The sequence below is a fragment of the Botrytis sinoallii genome, assembly GCF_014898435.1.
Source record: "Botrytis sinoallii strain Bc 23 chromosome Unknown BSIN_018, whole genome shotgun sequence".
Lineage (NCBI taxonomy): Eukaryota > Fungi > Ascomycota > Leotiomycetes > Helotiales > Sclerotiniaceae > Botrytis > Botrytis sinoallii.
In genome coordinates, this window is record NW_024066045.1 from 917,909 (window position 1) to 939,479 (window position 21,571).

At 41.4% G+C, this 21,571-nt stretch overlaps 5 protein-coding genes across 5 annotated transcripts; 2 read left to right on the plus strand and 3 right to left on the minus strand.

The window, feature by feature from the left end:
• Positions 1 to 2,706: 2,706 nt before the first annotated feature.
• Positions 2,707 to 3,255, minus strand: EAF02_009166 (uncharacterized protein; the record flags this gene model as incomplete). The annotated part of the gene is made up of 1 exon (XM_038905214.1): positions 2,707 to 3,255. The coding sequence occupies one exon, from the start codon at positions 3,253 to 3,255 to the stop codon at positions 2,707 to 2,709; it is 549 nt and encodes a 182-aa protein (XP_038755111.1).
• A 1,952-nt stretch (positions 3,256 to 5,207) lies between these two features.
• Positions 5,208 to 8,428, minus strand: EAF02_009167 (uncharacterized protein; the record flags this gene model as incomplete). The annotated part of the gene is made up of 4 exons (XM_038905215.1): positions 5,208 to 7,312; positions 7,363 to 7,746; positions 7,805 to 7,951; positions 8,002 to 8,428. The coding sequence occupies 4 exons, from the start codon at positions 8,426 to 8,428 to the stop codon at positions 5,208 to 5,210; spliced, it is 3,063 nt and encodes a 1,020-aa protein (XP_038755112.1).
• A 3,563-nt stretch (positions 8,429 to 11,991) lies between these two features.
• On the plus strand, positions 11,992 to 13,536 carry EAF02_009168 (uncharacterized protein; the record flags this gene model as incomplete). The annotated part of the gene is made up of 1 exon (XM_038905216.1): positions 11,992 to 13,536. One exon carries the CDS (start codon positions 11,992 to 11,994, stop codon positions 13,534 to 13,536), a length of 1,545 nt encoding a protein of 514 aa, XP_038755113.1.
• A 1,667-nt stretch (positions 13,537 to 15,203) lies between these two features.
• EAF02_009169 (uncharacterized protein) lies at positions 15,204 to 17,234 on the minus strand (the record flags this gene model as incomplete). The annotated part of the gene is made up of 3 exons (XM_038905217.1): positions 15,204 to 16,106; positions 16,161 to 16,670; positions 16,995 to 17,234. 3 exons carry the CDS (start codon positions 17,232 to 17,234, stop codon positions 15,204 to 15,206), a joined length of 1,653 nt encoding a protein of 550 aa, XP_038755114.1.
• Positions 17,235 to 17,698: 464 nt separating this feature from the next.
• Positions 17,699 to 20,971, plus strand: EAF02_009170 (uncharacterized protein). The gene is made up of 5 exons (XM_038905218.1): positions 17,699 to 18,390; positions 18,464 to 18,603; positions 18,655 to 19,615; positions 19,661 to 20,084; positions 20,148 to 20,971. The coding sequence occupies exons 1-5, from the start codon at positions 18,198 to 18,200 to the stop codon at positions 20,638 to 20,640; spliced, it is 2,211 nt and encodes a 736-aa protein (XP_038755115.1). The 5' UTR covers positions 17,699 to 18,197; the 3' UTR covers positions 20,641 to 20,971.
• The last annotated feature ends 600 nt before the right edge of the window (positions 20,972 to 21,571 follow it).

Genomic DNA, 21,571 nt, shown 5'->3' on the forward strand with positions numbered 1-21,571 from the left:
ATACTTTTGAGTATAAAGATTTGTATATTTTGAAAGCAAATGAGGTATTAAGTAAATATCGATATACAAAAAAATCCAATTATATCAAGAAGAAATACTTACTAGATAAAAGGCTTTTAATATATTATCTCAATAAAAGGTTAATATTCAGATTCAATATAACGAGCATCAAAAAGAAAGGAATTTTAATAGAAAAATACTTTCTATTTAATGTTATAATAAATGCAGAAAGATAGGTTATAATATAAGAATCTGTCAAAATAATGTAATAGATCCTAGATTATTAGATTCTTAATAGTTTTAATTAATTGATTTAATTGTTGTTGAATAATATAGGTTTGAAGGTGTGAATTGAGGTGAAAGTGGCTCACTAGGTGATATGGCCCACTCGGTGATAAACCACGTTAATCGTTCTTTTAGGCTAATATCTAGTTTTATTTCAACTTATTATTTTTTTTTATAAATATATAATATTAGCTGTCTAAAATAACGACTTTCGAAATAACTAGAAACTAATTACTCGTAAACTTATATTATTAATCGACGACGATAATAACGTAGTTTAACAGTGGCTCGGCCATATCAGTAAGTCGGCCACCATTTTTACATACAAAATACGTCTGTGCACAACCGTGCACTTTCTTTATTTATTGATATAATTTTCTAAAAATCTAATATTAAATATTTGATTATATATAGATTATAAAAATCTAATTAGTTTTAATAAATTAGGATTTTTTAAATAGTTATTATAAAAAAAGCTTTTTTGTAACGAAAATCATGACAATTTTGATTTTTTTTGAAATCGAAAAGAATTATTTGAAAAAACAATTATTACTTTGAATAACTGATTTTTTATTATTATTTAATATTCTTTTCTTTTTCAAAAATAATGATTGATAATTTAAATATGAATATTGAAAAAGGCTGATTTTATATGTATTTTAAAGTGGCCGACCCACTGATATGGCCGAGCCACTGTTAAACCACGTTATAAGTCGGTTACCCTACTTTCGGGCCACCCCTGTTTTGGGCCACTTTTCGATCACTTTTTTACACCAAAAATGGAATTTCTAACTTTCTTGTTTATGAATAGAATTCATTGAAAATTTATATATATATAATTCAGATCGTTTTAAGCTTATTCTAAAATTTTTAGATTTTTAGGATTTTTCTATATTGAGATCTAAAGCTTCAAAATATCGATTTTTAATTTGTATGGGAATCACATACAAATTTGAAATTTTTATAAAATCTTTAATAACTTTTTAACAACAACTATTAAAAGAAAACTGTATATCTTTTTGAAAGTTTTGAATTCAAATCTATATAGAAATTCAAAAAAAATTCAAAAAAATTAACAGATATAGAGATATAGTATACAGTGAGTTTAGAATAATATAAATAATCCCTGTCATTTTGAGGGTACCCCTTTAAATATTTATTTATAAGAAATTTTCTATTTTTTTCTGAATCTTCTAAATAAGATATACTATAAATTTATAATAAAATTTTATAGTTTATTTTAAGCAATTTTTATTAGAAAGTTATTAAAGATTTTATAAAATTTTCAAATTTGTATGTGATTCCCATACAAATTAAAAAATCGATATTTTAAAGCTCTAGATCTCAATACAGAAGAATCCTAAAAATCTAAAAATTTCAGAATAAGCTTAAATCGATCTAAATTATATGTATATAAATTTTTATCAAATTATATTATATATTGATAGAGATATTAATAGGCCTAAAAGTGATTTTTAGTGTGAAAGGGTGGCCCAAAACCCTGGTGGCCCGAAAGTTAGGGTAACCGACTTACTAATATAATCTTTTAAATTTTAAATCTTAGATTGAATGACGACGGTGATATTTCTCAAACAGTTAAATATAGCTATGAGGTAGTGATTATTAGAAGTATTAAAGTGATTCAGGATAGGATGAGAAGAGGGGGTGCGAAAGTAAAGTATGATTTATAATTGATTGAGCGCTTATTAGCGTTAGTATTCGCTGTACGGTCTATTTTACTTTTTGAATTGATTTACATGATTGATTCGATGTTCGATTATATGTTAAAGTATATAGATATTTGACATTAACTACTAGATTCCCTATGTGATTTCCAAGTTTGTAGAAATCAATTTTTTTTTCCGAAATTCAGAGCCTGGAGAGTTCCCATCATTCTTTTCCCCCTTTTCTCACTCGCTAACATTAATTATAACTTTCCCTCTTGCATGACCTCCCTCGACAATAGCAAAAGCCTTTTCAAAATCACACAACGGCCACACACTATCTATCGTAGCCTTCACCTGACCTTCTCAAGCAACTTCGCAGTTTCCTCCAACTGCCCACCCTTCCGGCTCCATTACAAAAAACTTCCCTTCTACATCCTCCGCACCCCTTCCATCGGCTTCCACTCATTCGGATCCTCCTTAATACTCACCCACCCTCCCCCCCCTTCTTCACCACCTTCCACGCCTGGGCTAAACTCTCCCCCCCTAACAAATCCACCACCAAATCCATTTCCTCCCCGTCCTCTTCCCCCACCGCCCCCACCCCCTCCCCTCCCATAATCCCAACACCAGATCCGCCCCAAAACCCCCCCACATCTCCACATTCCCCTTGGAACAAACCCCAATCACCTCGCCTATCCCCCCGCCTTCGCAAACTGCACTAGCAGCGTTCCCACCCCCCCAGCCGCCGCATTAATCAACACCGTCTCCCCTCATTCTCAATCTTCGCATCGAGCGCAATACACGCAGCGCATACCCCCATGTACATACAATGCCTGCCATGCCGTAAAGGCGCTAAAGTGGTTATACTGGCTGCTTCTTCCCAGGAGAGATTGTGCGGTTTGCGCGCGAGTTCGGATGTTAGTGCGATGGTGTAGGCGCGTGCGTTTCCGGGGCGGGAAAAGGATGTGCGGGTGTAGATTTCTGTGCCGGGGGGGAAAGGGGAGTTAGGAGGTGCGGTAACAACGGTTCCTGAGAGGTCGTAGCAGGGGATTTGTAACTTGGAGGTTATGGAGGAGAGGGAGAGTGTAGGCAGGAGAGAAGTGTAGGCGGAGAGGTTGGCGGTCCAGGTTAGTTCGCCTGCGCAGGGAGAGGTGGAGTGCACGTGGATGAGATGCTCGGTGGTTTCTGGGGTGGCGATGGGTGTGGGAATTGTGGCGAGGATTAGTTTGGGGCTGTGGATGTCGGGTTGGAGGAGGGCTTTGATGGTTTGGGGGAGAGGGTGAGAGAGGGGGGTGGATGGCATGATGGTTGATGATGCAATTATTTCAATGAGTTTTTTGAATCTGAGATGAGCAGTAGTCAGGAACTAGTTATATATTTACTATCGTTAAGTATCGATGTAGTATATATGTATATATAAACACACAAACAAATAAGTAAGTACCTAGGTAATGTATTCCAATTTCAACAAGAAAAACAATCTCAGACACCGAAAACAAATCTCATCTCCTCATTCCCCCTCTTTATTACCACTTTCCACATACCTTCCACAACTCCTTTCCCATCAAATCAATCTTTTTTCCCCTCCCCGCATTTAAAAAATTCTCAATCCAATCCAATCCGATCTGATCTGATCTGACAAACCCAGCGCCCATTACCTAACCCTCACCTACCTTAGTATCTCGCGTCGCATCTCTATCTGTATCAGGACCGGGTTCAATACCTATGGAATAACATAAATCTATCGTAATACTACTCGTAAGATTACATACCTCGATTAGATCCAACTATCTACCCATCCACCCATCCATCCAATTATTCATTACTCATCCTCAAAACACCCTTCCTTACAAATACATGCCCGTGAAAAACAAAAAAAATATAAAGAAATTATAAGGTTAACATATCAAATGATCACTTACACACCCGAGTCCATATCACAAACACCCCAATTCCCCCAAACCATGCCTACATTCCAGACCACACCAACACCGCGATCCCCCCAAAAATCAATCATTCAAATCCATCCATTCAAATCGAAATCCAAATCCAAATCCAAATCCAAATCCAAATCCAAATCCAAATCCAAATCCAAATCCAAATCCAAATCCAAATCCAAATCCAAATCCAAATCCATCCAACCATCCAACCATCCAACCATCCCATTCGCCGCAAACACACAAACACGCATACCTATCTGCATCATGCTTACACATCACACCCCCTCACACACACCACCCACACAACCACACTCCACACCTAGAACCCTTGGCGCGGGCGCGGGTATACCAAAACTACCAAAACTACCAAAAATACCTACCCAGTCACCTAATAAGCGACCACCACCACCACCTCCTCCCCCACACCCTTCTCCCCCATACCCATACCCATCTCATCCAATTACCGATTACCGAAATCCAATACCCATCTCATCTCACCCCATACCCACTTCTCCTCTATACCAATACCCCACCAATACCCCCTTCTCATCTCACCCCATACCCACTTCTCCCCTATACCCATACCCCCATATCATCTCATCCAATACCCATCTTATCCAATTACCGATTACCGAAATCCAATACCCATCTCATACCAATTACCCATCTCATCTCATCCAATTCCCAATTACCGAGAGAGCAATGTGGGCGTGTTCTTTTATCTTTTATTTCTTATTTATTTTTGTATTTAATAGGCATAGATATAAGTATAGGCATAGATATAGGCATAGGCTATAAGATTTTCCATAGATAGATAGATACCCGACGTGCTGAGTTTTTGGTGTTCGTTTTGTGGAAGGTTCCAAGGTTGTTTGGGTATATATATAACAATGGAGAGGAGTGGGTAGGGAGGTAGGTAGGTAGGTAGGTATTAGTATTGATTTGGGGTTGAGATTCAAATAGGTGAATGGAGTGAAGGATTAGCTAATGTTGTTGGACTTGGTAATACATGTTGATCCATCTATTATTAGTGTATCCGTTATATTCTATTTACAATTTCCTTCGACTTAATTACTATCGACTCAATCGATGGCAAACAATCAATGAAAGGTAGCAAAGAAAATAACCCTAGTGAGTAACAAATAAAGCAATCTTCCCCATCCATCCATGCCGTCCATCCATCTCCCAACCCAGTCATCCAATGCACTTCACGAAATTACTTTCTTCTGCTTAAGAATTATAGGTTCATCCCAGGCACACAATCTCCCCCTCTCACACCTTCGCATTCACAAATAGAATTTCCATGGTGAGAAATCTAACCATCTTCCTCAAGGAAACCCATCAAAGCTCTAATACCACCAGCACCCAAACCACCCTTAGGATATGCAACATAAATTCCTTCATTCCATGTACCCATCTTCTCTCTGAACTCACTCTTGCCCAATAATCTTGCCTGCTTAACGATTGTCTCATAAGCCTTCTTCAACGCCTTAATTCTGTGTTTGCCCAAGTTTCTTCCACCTTCAATATGTGGTTGAGCACCAGTACCAAAAGTAATACGTTTGACATCTGGTTCTGCTGCACTCAATTGTTTCATTGAGTAAAGTAGGAGAGATTCTACAGTACCAGATGGAGCACCTGGGAATTCGAGGGAGAATTTAACCTTGGTATCCGTTTCAGGACTGAGTTGATGAAGAACATTAATAGCGTGAATAGTTCCATCAGGGCCTTGAGCGTAAAAGTATTTACGATGAGCCTCGTCAAGCCAAGGTCTGATTTCTGTAAGATGAACTTGGGTACCCTTCCTGTTCTTGTGCCAATCTTGGACTCGTGCGTTGACCTTTTCTTTGAAGTCCTCTGGAACTGGTTCATTGAATGGAAGAGTTTGAAGTTTAATACCCTCCTTTTCAGCATGTCGAACTTTGCGTGCCAAGTCATTATCCTTAGCTGCGGGGTTATTTCGAGGATCAGCACGTTCTTCGGCTGCTGGAGACAAAGTACGCCAACCGAACTTTTCACCAAGATATTCTTCTGTACGAGAACCGATAATCATCCAAATTGGCTTGAGATTCTTATGTTCGGTATTCAAGTAATTGAGAAAGGCAGAAACGATGGCTGGCATTTGAGATTTGTCGCAAAGAGGCTCTCCAACAATAATGGCATACGAGTTATGGATGACATAACCTTGTGCTGCACCAGTAGTCGAATGTCTCCATACGTGATAGCGCTTGTCTAACCAAGAGGTATTGGCTGCATCACCATAATTGGCAATTAACTTCTCCAAAGGTGGGAGTAATTCGGGTGTGAATTCCTTTCCTTCTTGTTCCCATATTGGGTGGAGTGTGGATGCATCCTCGTGACGAAGGACTAGAGTAGGAGGTACAGCTGGAAGTGATTTGGGATCTCTTGGAAATAGAGATGCAAGTCGAATATTGCCAAGACTGAGGAAAAGGTATGTAAGACGCTCAAGACCAATACCACAACCTGCGTGAGGTGGTGCTCCCCATCTGAAACCTTCAAGGTATTCAGACATACTTTCTGGCTTGACACCCTTTTGCTTCATACGTTTTTCCAAAAATTCAGCATCATGAATACGTTGGCCACCAGTCAAAATTTCTTGACCACGCATGAAAATATCGAAAGAATTAGTAAATCGATCATCTTCAGGATCGGGCATGGTGTAAAATGGTCGAACAGAAGCAGGGAATTTGTCGAGGATATAGTAATCAGTATGATACTTTTCCTTAACCAACGCACCCAAACGAATCTCAGCTCGGGTAGAGAGATCCTCGGTTTCCGACGGTATACTTCCATCTTCTTCAACCCAACCAGAATCTACCAACATCTTAACACCAACAGAGAATGGGATTCTGGGAGTCTCATCCAGCCATTCGACCTTGGTATGGGGGTAAAATTGGTCAATGAGATCAATTTCTTTTTGATATCGGTCGTAAATTCCTTTCCAGAGGTTCTTGAACATACCATCAATAAGAGTCAAAGCCTCATGATAATGTTCTTCCAAAGCCATCTCGAGATCCAATCCAGTATACTCGGTCAAATGACGTGGTGTGTTACTATCTTCTGCACGGAAAACTGCACCAATTTCATAAACTCTCTCGAAATCAGCTGCGATACACATTTGCTTAGCCAGTTGTGGGGATTGAGCCAAGAAGGCAGGTCTTCCAAAATAGTTGAGCTCGAAAACGGTTGCACCAGATTCAGTAGCACCTCCTTGTAATTTTGGTGTATGGATTTCAATGAAGCCTTGGGTGTCGAGATATGATCGGAAAAGGTTGCAAATTCCCGATTGGATACGGAAGATTGCCTGGGCTGGAGTTGTTCGTAAATCGATAATTCGGTTGTTCAATCTCACTCTTTGTGGGAGGGATCGTTTTTGGTGATGAGATGTATCCATAGAAGCTTTTTTGATGTTAGCTATAAATCTTCCAATTCCAAAGATGGAAGCTTACTTCTACTCTCCAAATTCTTATCATCCAATTTTGCAAAAGCATTGCGTGCAAGGTCAGTAGAAGCACGAGAAGGAGGACCTATTGGTGTATCTGTTGAGATTGGTGACATTGGCTGACTAGCTGCAACCGAATCATCACCAGAATCATCATCCATGTCAACTTCCTTTTCTCTGTTGATATTTTCTGCATCGTAGACTGTGAATGGTACATTTTCGGTCAACGGAACCACTCTGTGGATTTCGTAAACTTGCAATTCGTAATCATGAACTGTAGCGTTCTTGACAGTTTGGAGGGATTTTCGGATTTTGGCATGAACAACGACGATCGTTTCGGCGGGGTAATGTTCGACAGTTCTAACCATCTGTTCGGAAATTGTGCCATGTTCTGCGAAATAAATCGGATCAGATGCATTCCTCGAGGCAATTTTCACGATAAAACTTACCATTTTGTTCTTCTTCAGGTTTGAAGCTTTGCAAAACTCCCTGAATTGTCATAGTCTGTTGACGGAAAACGATAAATACCAATTTGGCAGACATTCTTCGCAAAGTATGCATTCGAGCTCTGAAACTAATGATTTTTCCATCCATTTCTATTCGAGTATTAGCAGATGAAGGTATGCAGTAGAAAATGCCAACTTACCAGCCCAATTGATGTTCTTGAATAGAGCTCTCTCCTCATGTCTCCAATGTTTACTTTGAATCATACTGTATGGTCGATAAAGTTGTGTGAGAGCTGCCGGACCTTCTTTCAAGAACTTCTCATCTTCTATTCTTGCCAGAGATTGCTTCTTCTTATTCTCGGCCTTTGCACGTTCCTTATCCATGCTTCTTCTCGCCTTATTCTGCTCAAGAATCTCTCGACTCACTCGTCGGGAGTTTGATCGCTCTGGCGTTTGAGCACCATTGTTTTGAGGGGTACTTGATAGTGGTCCATTGGATCCAGAGGAACCTTCAATTCCATCTGCAAGCTGTGGAACATTTTCGTTGCTCGAATTGTTGCTATTGTTATTACTCTTGCCCATGCGATCTGGGATCAATTTACTAAGGCGCTTCTTGAGGGCCGACATGATGAGAATATGTGTATGTGTGTGTTTTGTCTTCTGTGGAAATTTGAACGGAAACTAATTAGATAGATATAAAAGGTTATACGCGAGTAAGTTGCGGATCCAACTGCAGTATGATGATTAATACCGAGAGATGTGTTTGGAAGTATTTAACCATAGACCGTCGGCACTTATTAATTGGGTGTTGGATCAAAGCTAGCTGTTGACGGAAGAGCCGGAATTACGGAGTGAGATTAGAGGATAAGCTCTCTCTCTCTCTCTGTCTCTCTTTCGGTGATGGTGATTGTTGAGTCAACCTTGAAGTTGGATCTCGTTGGACTTTGATTGGTGACTGATGAAAGAAAAGTAAAGAGGTTGGTATGCGGGGTGATAGGGAAGATGGGAGGATTATGTTTGTTTTGGTAAATAGTGGAAGAGGAAGAGAAAGAGAAGAGGATTGCAAGATAGATAAGATCCTCTTGTTATTAATCTCAAACTTGGATTTGAAATCCCTTCTTGATGAGGAAGAGAAAGAGGAAGAGGGAGAGGAAGAGGGAGAGGAAGAGGATGAAAGAAATCTAGTTTTTATTTTTGTTTTTGTTTCTTCGTATTTCTATTTCTCTGTCTCTTATTGTGGTGAGATCCATCCATCCTTAGGGAAAAGCCCAAAAACTTGGAGGGGACTGGGGCGTTCCTAATCTTAAGCATCCAATATGCAAGGCTTCAAAGCTTATGATGAACATTATGATGGGAACCTCGATCTAATGCCCCATTCACTCTAGCTGCCGAAGAATTCCTCAATTCAAGCCCTTCTTGGTATTCATCCACATGCAATTCAATGATTTGGGAAGTAAAGAAATGTTTTTCCATCTTTTAGTTCATACCTTTCTCCCTCGACTGGCTGTGCATTGATCAATTAGTTGGCTGTTCTGAGTGAAGTTTGGGTTTGGAGGGCCACTCAAAAATTACTATGATGTCAGAGTTCGTCACTGTACAATGAATAGAAGTGTCACAGCTCAAAAGATGGATTGGTGCAACGAGACGAAAAGAGATTCACACAGCAGTCACAGTCATAAAGACCAGAGACCAGATGATAAACTGAGACACAACAACGCAAAGGACATCTAATGGCATCTCTTTACATCCTTCTTCATTCATGTAGCGGCGGGAGAGAGAAGTGTGGATTCACCAATGTTTACCAGACCCAAACACTACTTGGAATTATCCTTGTTGATTTGGTCTTTGATTGGTATCAACATCGGGAGGTGGCCGTTACATCGGTTACATGGTCAAAAAGAGACATGAGAATAACTGGATCTCGGGGTCGAATAGTCACTGTCATGGAATTCAAGTAAAAGGTGCATGTCTTACCGCACAATTATCGATTATGGAACGAAGATTCCTCATCAGTGGAAGATGCAGTTCTAGACTCGACCAATCTTCTGCGCCGTACTCGACTCCGGGTTGGGTGGTGACTCGTGACTCGTGAGATAAGAATGGGGATTATATGAAGAGAATGGAGTGGCTGATCTTACCTTGCCTACCTAGGTAGACGTATCGGACTTTGCTCTGTCAGGTCGGTCGGCGAGTGGCTCAAGAGTGGGAATATGATACAAGGGAAACACGTGGTATTTTTCACATCTCAGAGGAAGGTGCTAGCCTAAAGAGGCATATATGATACAGAATTAGCTTAGTGCCAGAGCCTTTCGGGGTATGGCTGGTCCAATGGTAACCATGTCCATTAAATAAAATCCATTTTCTATCTCCTTCAATTTTCAGCTAATCCTTGGCCCAGCTTCTTTCTCCAGGAGAAAAAACAGACGGAATTTGACAATTTAAATCTCTATCAAAATCTTCTAATTTAATTGAATAATAAATCATTTGCAAATGATTTATATAAATTCAAAAAGATCAAAAGAAATATTAGGTCCTTATTGTTTAGATAATGTTTCGAAATTTTATTTTATATAACATTAGAGGAAAGTACCTAGGTAATTAAATTATAAAAGATATTGTAGAATTGGTCGAATCCCGCCTGTTTTTTCTCCTGCGAATAGAGGGCTTCCAAGGTTTGCATCACTGCCACAGATAGATCAGCCACAAGCCACAACCCCAGTACAAATAATGCGGACAATTTTCTCCGGACTCCTTTTCTCGCCTCCAGGGTGTATATTGTACCATACCTCACAGAGTGAAATACCGGTACCGTCGACAGAGTTGGTGAATCATTGCAACAGAGACTGCCCAGGGACTATCAATACTTAATCATTACATGACATGACACACTCATCAATATGGAGATCCGTACCTGCCAAGATTGTGGCTTTATCAAACTGGTTATTTGGAAGTTTCACTTGCTTGCTCCGTCAATTCAAGATACCTATTTTTATTGTTCACGTGCTCCAGTAACATAAATAGATAAACATATATATATCGACTCTCTCAGATCTGGTCCTCGAGCAAAGCGAGAAAGCCTCCACGGCAGTGGCTCCCGGGGGGCCAGCGGAGCGACATTGATGACATTTTCCTTTGACATGTGTCGATGAATCACGTGTCTTTTATCTTCATCGTCTTTATTGGATTCTCTCTGGCCACGCGTCTAAACACGTGAAAGGATTGAAAACAAACAATCAAAATATCACACCACAATTCTCAGACATCTTTGCATTGATGACTACAACCTCTCACCTGGCACAGCCCCGACCTAGAACCCCGACCATTTGACAACCATGACGTCTTTCACTCCAATTCCGAACTCACGGCTCACTCTTTTCCCCTCCAAGAATTAATTTCCTATTTCTTACCTCTCTCTGGATTTCCCACGAATTGGATCCCTGGTATGTGATGCGTCGACGGGCAAAGGTTAACAAGATGAGAGGATTATTGAAATCAAAAGGAAGAGAAAAGAATCAATTTAAATCAATTCAAATCATTTTCTTCCATGCGTGTATGCGTGTATGCGGATGAGAGAATGATCATGTAGGAAGTGCAGTCAGTACAGGCAAGTACTGGTATCCAAGTGACATACCCCAGTGACATACCCAACTTGTTACAAATATCACCTCACACCTCACACCTTTACGCCTTCTACCAAAATAGAAGACCCGGCGCAGTAATATAGTAATAAGAATAATAAAGCCGGCAACATTTCAATAATTTACTATTCTTTTTCTCTTCACTCATCACTCTTCACTCATCACTCTTCACTCATCACTCTTCACTCTCCACACACTTCACTCTTCACTCTCCACTCCTCACTCCTCACTCCTCATCTCATCAGTGCCTAGTGCCCAGTGCCCAGTGCTCAGTGCTCACCATCTACTCGTATATGAACATCATCAATCCTTGAACCCTTGATTTTTATCCACAAATATCATCATCCAAGCCATTCTAACTTCTTATCAATTCTTGTCTTGAACTCCACCGACGTCTACTTTTCCGACATCTACCTGGGTCTCTCTCACAGAGACTATTTACATTGATATCCCTTTCCATTTCGCACTATCCAAGACTTCCATTTCTCTATCTTATCTCTCTCAAATCTTACCGCGAATCTTACCACTTTGTCCTTGGAAAAGGACTCTTTAATGCCAAACGAATATTACGACGCAGATTCAGATTCCAATTGGCTTCTAAATATGAAAGCCACAATATGGCGAGGCCTTATGGCCATTGGAATGAAATTTCATCATTTCGCAGATCCAAAACCTCCGGCTCCTAACTTTAAAATCCGAATCCCCTCAAGACTATGTCCCCGCGGGGGATATTTCAACCTCATTTTTTATGTTCCACAATCATATATCGAAGGATCAGATGAAGATCAACGTCGATTTCCCGTCGTAGTAAATTATCACGGAGGGGGGTTTACTTTGGGAACAGGAACCGATGATGCGAGATGGGCTTCTGCGGTTATTCACACGGTCGATGCGGTATTCGTCAGTGTGGAATACCGTCTTGCGCCCGAGTATCCATTTAGTGTAGGAGTCGAAGATGGTACCGATGCCGTTATATATCTAGCCGCACACGCAGAAGAATTACGATTAGATCCTCATCGAATGGCACTATCTGGGTTCAGCGCTGGTGGAAACTTTGCATTCACAGTTCCCCTAATGCTGCACGATTTAAGACAAGATGCGGGAAAACGTACACTCGCAGATTTGACAAGTGCAACTACACATGCAGATGGAACGCCCTCTACAAATACAAGTCGGCAAGATCTCGATAAAGTAAAATATGATTCATCCGCGGCCGCATCATCAACTTCACTCACTTCACATCTCCGCCCCAATCCATATCAAGGCGAACCTCAAAGCCGAAACCAATCCACAACATCCATCGCCAAAATCCCCTCCCTCGAGCCCACCGCTCTAGAAATCGCCCAAGAACTCCCTGACCTCACTCTCCGCGCCATAGTTTCCTTCTACCCCCCAACTGATTTCCGTCAAACCCGCGATGAGAAACGTGCTACAAATCCCGCCCCAGAAAAGAACCTCCCTCCAATGCTCACCCGTCTCTTCGATCAATCTTACATGAACCCCATCGACTCCATCGATCTCCGCGATCCCTATCTTTCCCCGGCAGCCGCCACAGATGGATTTCTCCGCGACGCCTATCCCCAAGATATCGTCCTCTACACCTGCGAATACGACATGCTAAACGCAGAAGGCGTTGCCTTTGGCGAACGTCTCTCCTCCTCCGCAATCGGCAAATCCGTCAAAGGCGGCCTGATAAACTGCGTCCCCCACGCTTTCGATAAAAACCCAATCCCCCTCAAATTCCCCGAAGCCGCAGATCGCTGCTACGAAGAAGCATGCGCGGAGCTGGCCCGCGTCTTTGGTAGCGGAAAAACAAGCGAGGAAGAACGGAAACAGCTGGGCAAGAGTAAGGTCGTCGATCGATTTGAGGAACAGGATAAAATCGTTGGACTCTCTGATCGCGCGCGGGATCTGATTGACAATACGAGCTTAGCGGAAGGAAGAAGAGATAGCGGCATGGCGGATAATCATAGGGGGGTAGAGGGGGATGGGAGTAGAATTATAAGTTCGGAAGCGAAAGTGTTGAAGGATTTTGAGAAGGAGGCGGATAAGGTTATTAAGAAAAATGGGGGAATCGATGAAGAAGCTGTGGTTTAGAGAAGGTGCTTTGACTTACTTGCTTTGGCTTGGTCCAGCCTGTTTGGGCATTTGGGGCGACATTCAGGACGAAGACGGATATGAGAAGACTTTGAAATGTCTTCCATCTTCAATTCGGGCATCCTTTTTTCTTTCCATTTCTTACCTTTTTTGCCCGTTTCCTCCTTCTCTATTCCCCCCCTCTCTTCATCTCCACAGCGGCACGAGCATGATATATTTGAATAAAATCATATTACGGCATCGAGTGAGCGCGTGGTCGGATAGACTATGTAGACGTGCTTGGAGACAGACAGACAAAAAGACAGAGAGACAGACAGGACAACAGAGTACTACCTACCTACCTACAGACAGACAGACAGACAGACAGACAGACAGACAGACAGACAGACATAAACAGAAACGGAAATAGCTATAAAGAAATGATGAAGAACAAGCCTCTTTTTTTTCTATTTCTTTTTCTATTTTTCGTTCTATTTTATTTTATTTTTTGGTGTGTTGTGTTATGTTTATGTTCCCTCTCAAGAATCTATCTATCTATCTATCTATCTATCTATCTCTAGAGACCTCGGGAGCTAGCTAGCGTGCGGAGCAGATGGGTGAATTGTACAAGGTACTAGGTACTAGGTGTGTTTGTGCATATATACATACATACATAGGCGTATGGATAGGTCAGATTAAGATTTAGGTTTAGGTTTAGGTACAGAATTAGGTATTGGTAGAGGTATTGGTAGAGGTATAGAGAACGAAATGAATAAATTGAAATTTGATGATGATATGATGATGACATGATGATAATGCAGTCCTTCACATTTCTAGTAGGGCTAATTACTAGTTGTAAAGCTTGATGGGGATAACATACCTAGCTGTACCTAGTCACTATGTTGTACAATAGAGATACCATTCAACATCACAAGTACGATTACAATTACAATCAAAATCACATATATGAGACAAACAAAAAATCAATCAAGTATAGTCAATCAACCATTTATTCATATGATATCTTGTTTGTGATGTTATGTTATCCACCCCCACCACCTCCATTCTCTCGTCGTTTCCTCTCAGACACGAATTCTATTTACCCCCTACTTGAATGGCATCACAATATGCCTATCCACTCAGATGATCCATCAATCATCTCAAAACTTATCACATCATCTCATCCAGAGTAGGAGCTTTCAAGCTACCATTCTCATCACACATCGTATCATACTAATGTGTCACTTGCATAAAAAATCATTCATCTTAACTCCGGGAGAGAATCATGTCGCTTTCAAGCTACCATGTCTCGATGTCGCAAAAACTTTGAATTTGGGGAAGAAAAAAACAGACGAGTTAAAAACCCTCATAGAAAGAGTAAGCAAAAACGCCGTTGACGTGCCGGGGTTGTTTAAGAACAGTAAGAAAGGGGAAATACATGATGGTGAATCTTTTGCTGATCGTTGGTCACATCGTGGGGGAAAAAGTGTGCTTCAGGGTGGATAAAAATTTGACGTGGTTTTGGTTCGCAGTCGCAGATTGAAAAGTAGTATCGGGGCCAGAACTTTAAGGTCCGATCTGTTGTTCATGACAACAATGTCAATTTGTTATTAGAAGTCGTATTAGAGGATTTTTCTGGATAGAAAGAATAGCTAAAAGCTAGAGGATGTGTTGACTCTTTGAAGAGTTTACATGTCCATCGAATCCCCACCATTGGCGAAGTTGAAGTTACCAGATTGTTCTCCATTGGTACCGAAACCGAAGGTATTACCAGCAATTTGTGGTTGACCATCATCAGCACCTTCTTCCTCATCAGAGAAGTACTTCTCAATCATATTGTATGCCTTCATGTAGATCTCTTCGTTTGCGTTGGTTTGGCAGTCGTGGATCTTCTCCATGCCATGGCATTCCTCGATGAATAAAGCGTATCGGTTAATGCTTTCAGTCCCTTCTCCGGCAGCATCCTTATCCATCTCACCAACCTTCAAGATATTCTCAAGGCCATCAAGAGCGACTTGAATAATCTTGTTATCCGGGCAGGCCAAAAGATCGCAAAGTGGTTTGATACAACCTTGGTTAACCAAGTAACGGATTTGCTCTGGCTTTTGAAGACCACCGGAGGTAGCATTGGAAATTGCCCAACAAGCTTCCTTGCGGGTCTTGAGGTCACCGTTGGACAAGAGGTGGATGAGAGGTGGGATAATGTTGGCATCGATAACTGCTTGAATCTGGGTGGAGTTACCGGCAGTGACATTGGAGATGGTCCAGCAGGCTTCCTTTCTGATACCGTCCTTTCCTGAGCTCAAGAGAGACAACAAGGCTGGGAGAGCACCGCAGTTGATGATAACTTGGGTTTGAACATCATCACCAGTGACGATGTTTCCAACAGAACGAAGGGCAGGAGTTTGAACAGAGGTAGAGGCGTGCATCAACAATTCCACGAGACGACGAGGGATACCGGCTTCGATGACAGCTTGGATCTTATCATTGGCGCCATCGGACAGATATGAAATTGCCCAACAAGCATCAATCAAAACCTCATCGTCCAAAGAATAAACAAGTTTAGCCAAAACTGGCAGAGCGGGTAAGATCTGCTGTAAATGTAAGTCTTAGCATAATAAAGGGTGGAGAGTAGGAGTCCTTACGGTGGTCCAGTCAGGTTGTGGTGTCTTTCCACGGCAGAAGTTGCTAAGAGTCCAGGTAGCATTACGGAGCATACTCAATTTTCTGCTGTCACCCAAAAGGGCGAGGAGAGGCTTAAGAGCACCGCAACCCAAAACATAATCTCTGCATGATGGGCTATCACCAGCAATATTTCCCAAAGCCCAAACAGCTTGTTCTCTAACATCTGGTTCGTGACTTGCTAGTAATTCCACGAAAATTGGAACGGCACCAGCTTCAATGACAACTTGGGTTTGTTGAGCAGAACCAGATGCGATATTTGTAAGAGCCCATGCTGCCTCGAATTGGACAAGTGTATGAGGAGAACGAAGGAATTCGACAAATCGTGAAACGACACCAGTCTTAATAACTTCTTCAATGGGAGGGTTTCTTTCCTTTGAAAGCAACTTTCTGAATTTGGTTGTGGCTTGAATTTGTGCATCGATTTGTTCTGAGAATACGCCTTGTACCATTAAAGGAAGGTCATCGTTCAACTATTAAAAGAATTTTTGATTAGCCATGATGGACAGGGTATTTGATAAGGAACAAATATGTGTTTAAGTTGTGAAACCAAAACCTAGCAATGAGACTCGCGATAAAGCTGTGATAGAGGGTCAATCGCAGAAGCGAAAAACATTATCACTAGGACACAGCTGCTACCCCACCAAGGAAAGTAAATAGTTTGAAAGCTATGTAGGAAGTTCACAGTGGTGGGGTATATCGAAGAAGTATTGGCACAATCGTAAAAATCGTAAAGGTCGAGTATTGTGCGAATAGTGTGCTGGTTAAACGGAAAAGATTGTGCGATCTTGACTTACTTGACTTTCCGTGGGAGGTTGATCATCATCACTATCAGGCTCAGCACCCAAAGAGGCACCAGGTCGTGAAGATCCATCTCCTGCTGTAATACCTCTTCTCTTTGCAAGATTCTCATCACGCTTGACTTTTCTAATCTCAACTTGTTGTTCTTCGCGACGACGTCTTAATTCTTCAGGCTTGAAGGTGTTCTTTGCCTTGAACTGAGTTCGGCGATGCTCTGGGATATAACGTTCAGCCATGCTTGCGATATGACTGAGAGTGATATGTTTTGTTGTGTTGTAAAATAAAGTAGGAGGCTTAAATAAGGAACGACCTTTACAGTTAGGCCGCAGGATAAAATCTTATTTGGATTTTGATTTTATTTGTTGTAGTGAATGAAGAGAGATGGGGAAAAATTATAGAAGATTCTTTGGGTTCTAAATGGTTTGAGAAGAAGGCCCCAAAAGAATAGAAGAGGAACAATCCGCCTCCAAGCTGAAAGCGGTAAAGATTAGTTTGAAACGTGATCTTAGCGAAACATCAATGGTGACTAATACTCGAAGCTTGCTTCTTACGATTCATTCTTTTTTCTGATTGGCTCACGGTGATTGGTTAGACGGTTTCTGACATGTCATGACATGACATGTGACAAAGTTTCTTATTAAGCTTTTGGTCGCGTCTACCTACACACAGAGATTCAATTAACGCGTCTATTCTTACGGATGTACAAGCAAGAGGATATTCGCAATACCTGGCAAAAACACGAAAGACTGGAACAGTAATTTTACTAGGTATATCTTGAATGCGAAACAGACTATAGGGAAAGAGCAAGTACGTACGGCAGGAAGCAGACGCTCCATACGTTTGAATGAGCCATTCATCAATACCCGTGGACATTTCCTGTGCACTAGAGGCTTAGGGCAATAGCAGTATTCACTACTGTTCATTTGTCGAGCGGGAATTAGGTACTTCAGATTTGATCAATTCAGTGTATCTATTCACCAGGAAGAGGACAGGGCAAGTAAGCTATGAAAATATACTTTACATGAGAAGGATTACTTGGTATTCAATTGCTACATACGCCAAAAGCTCATATCTCCAGATCTATGAGCAACTACAAAAATTTGTTGTCTTTTTTAGGGTGAGGGGGCATCACTGCTAGGAACACAACTTGCGAAGTGCTATTGTGAAGTGTCGCCAAGACTCTCTTGAAGTATTCAAGAATGGACAATATGCAAAACGTCGACAAGATGGAGGAGATAGCCAAGCCTGAGGTCGTCACTCCCAAGGGCTTTCAGACTATTGAGCAGATTAAGAGTTTTGAAATTCTACCAGGTGGAGTTGTAAAGCCACAATTTGTCAATGTAATAGGATTTGTGATGGATCATCAACCTCCTATCCAAACCAAAGGAACAGGTAGGTGATCATCGGACAATGATTGAATCCACTTCTGCTGTGTAAGTCAGCCAATATTGACACAATTATGCAGACTTCAAATGCAGTTTTCAAATAAAAGATTATTCCTCGCGATTTGAGCGCTTCGGCTTGAGGATGAGTGTTTTTGCAACAGAGGACAAGATGCCAAAAATCCAGAAGCAAAAGGATGCTGTGCTTATCCGGAGTGCAAAGGTATTTCTCTCTCCTTTTGTATACCATTTGGCTACCAATTGACGAATCAAGATTCAATTGCGTAATGGGGAGATACAGTTACTATCTCACTTTAGTACCGAATACCACATACTCCATGCTGAGCACATCCCTAAAGCTATTTTCCCCGTCATCAAAGCTTCGTGGATTTCAACACCACCAGCAAGATGCCGACGTCCAGAACCAATCGAGACTAAGTATGTGATATGGTCAAATCAACATCTTGACGAAGTTGAGTTTCCTGGTACTCAAGAATTTCAGGAAAAGGCAAAAAAAGCTTTGCAGGTCAGGGATAAGTTCAGTCTACTTAAAGATGTCAAAGACGGCTCGTTTCACGACATCATAGGTGAAGTGAGAAAGATTTATGGAGCTAATAACGATATGGTCACCGTTTACTTTACCGACTACACAGCTCACTCGAAATTTTACAACTATACACTACCGGGGCTATCGAGTGTCGTGATGGAAGGTCGCGATGGCGATGAATATGGATATATCAAAGCGAAGCCCAAAGATGAAGCAAAAGAATGGAAAGGTCCGTTCGGGAAAATGACCATTCAGCTCACACTATTCGACGCCCATGCCATGTTTATTCGAGAGGAAAATATTAAGGAAGGCCAGTGGCTCCGCTTGACTAATGTCCAATTTAAATCAGGCAATGCAGGTCTTATGGAGGGTAAGCTTCGTGGCGATCGAGGAGCATCTGATGGTAAAGTTCAAGTCGAGATCATGAAAACTTCTGAAGATCCTCAGAACAATGATCCCAGATGGAAAGACTGTCTTCGACGAAAGCGTGATTGGACCCAAAAGCACGAGAAGGAAAGAAAGAGACTCCAAGAAGAAATTTCGGGGGCAGGAACCAAGCGCAAAGCAGAGGGACAACCAAGCGGGAAAAATTCTAAAGCGCGAAGGAAAGAATTGCGAGCCAAGGTAGAGGCTAAAAGTGCTTCCAGCGAGATGAAAGCTGTTATAGAGCTTAACTTGAACGAAAATGGTAAGTTTTCATGCTATAATGGTCTAATATCTAACAATTCGACAGTGATGCTACATCCTTCTCTGACTGCAAGAGACATAATACCATTGTCAAGTATTCTGCAACGCACGTCGCCCATCTCTTCAGATCCCAAATTCGCAGGAATTAACGCACCCTTCGAGAATAATATCTACAAAGCAAATGTTCGGGTTGTAGATTACTTACCTCACAATATTGCCGACTTCGCAGTTGGTCGTAAAATCAGCGAATTCGACGTGTTATCTGATTATAGTGGTGATGAAGATGATGATCGAATGGAAGATATGCAAAGTTTCCGCGAAGGCAAGGGTTACGTAGAAAGGAAATGGGAATGGTTCTTCTCGCTTGTAGTCGAAGATGCAAACCCAAATGCTTCTAAAGAGAGAGCTATTCTTAGGGTAGAAAATTATGATGCGCAGATGTTACTCAATCTTCAAGGCGATGCTTGCAAGTATGTTCAACTCTGATGTTTGTTTGTCTACCTAGAACAAGTAAAGCTAATATACCGTTGAAGCCTACGAACAAATCCAGGAATTCTTAGAGATGTTAAAGAAACACTCTTTAAGCTATGGGGAGATTTGGAGGAGCAAAAGTCGGCTCTGCTTTTGCAGAAAGCCCACGAGAAACCAGATGCAGAAAAAGTGGCGCCCGAGGCTTCCAGGGCTACAGATTCAGAATCTGAAGACGAAGGAAATGATCTTAGAAAAACTAATCACAGTCTTCCAGTGGATTCAGAGGACGAAGCCGATGATTTGATCCGACAAAATCAAACCAAAGGACCCGAGAGACCTGTCGTGCTTGAGGAGACAGATTCTAATATCGAAGTTGAGAAGCGGGCCGAGCAGGTGGAGATACCACAAGACCTTAAGCCCAAAAATAAGCCTTTTCAGTGTTATATCAAAGAATATGGTATCAAAGTGAAGGAAGAAGATCCACTGAAGGCGAACGCCGGTAACGGGAAAAGGTGGCTAAGGGTGTTTGGACTGTGTTATACTATAATTCGTTAAGGGTCGGCCTTGAAAAGTGTGAGAACGGACTGCAGTATGTATGATCAAGAGCGTAAGATTTTGGTATTATGACACTGTATAATTTATTGGTTGAGATGGAGAGCTTGGGATGTAATGGGATGGATGACCTCAGTTTGATGAGCGGCAGCCGTGTAAGTGTTATGTGAAGATTTATATCTTCAGGAATACCTGACACATTCGAACTTAACACTTTAAACTCACACACCCATTTTGCAAGTGAAACCGTCGTCTAGCATGTTCTTTCCTGCTCTTGTTACATACATCTAGAAGTAATAGCAAATAGTATTGCAGCCCAATCTTATTCACTTCTTAACTCTTATATAGACGAGGTGTAATCTATTGTTATCTTGCCCTATTCGTGATGTTACGAAGCAAAGGTTTGTTAGATATTTCTAATTACTAGCCTCGCAATGCACATGAGTAGTTGTCATCTTTACGATCCCAAAATCAATGGACGGTAATCTACCAATCCCTACCACAGAGAAAGACCTCAAAAGGCAAGATAGCATTTATATTATACTCCATCCCCCAAACATTCTCGCTAAGTTTTCATATCATCATTCACCTCCCCCCTCATTTCGCTCATCGGTCAATACTGGCTAAAGTACCAGAGAAAAAGTCAGTAATCTTATATCCGAATCTATCTTAGAGTGTGGTAACGTACAAATTCTGTCGCAGATATTGTTTTTGCGTTTCGATTGGGAGGGGAATGGTACCGCTGTGAGGGCGTTGGAGGTGTAAAAGCTTCGTTGGGGGTCGTCAAGGGTCTCTCTTCGTGGCTCTCGAGAACCTACGAGCATTTAGCTCCCGCGTTGCTTATCCATTCGAGATCCTCCCTATTTGATGGAATCTCTGTGGAAGTTAGAATGATCTGGTTTATTTTTGGATTATTGGGGCTAGTTGGGGCGTG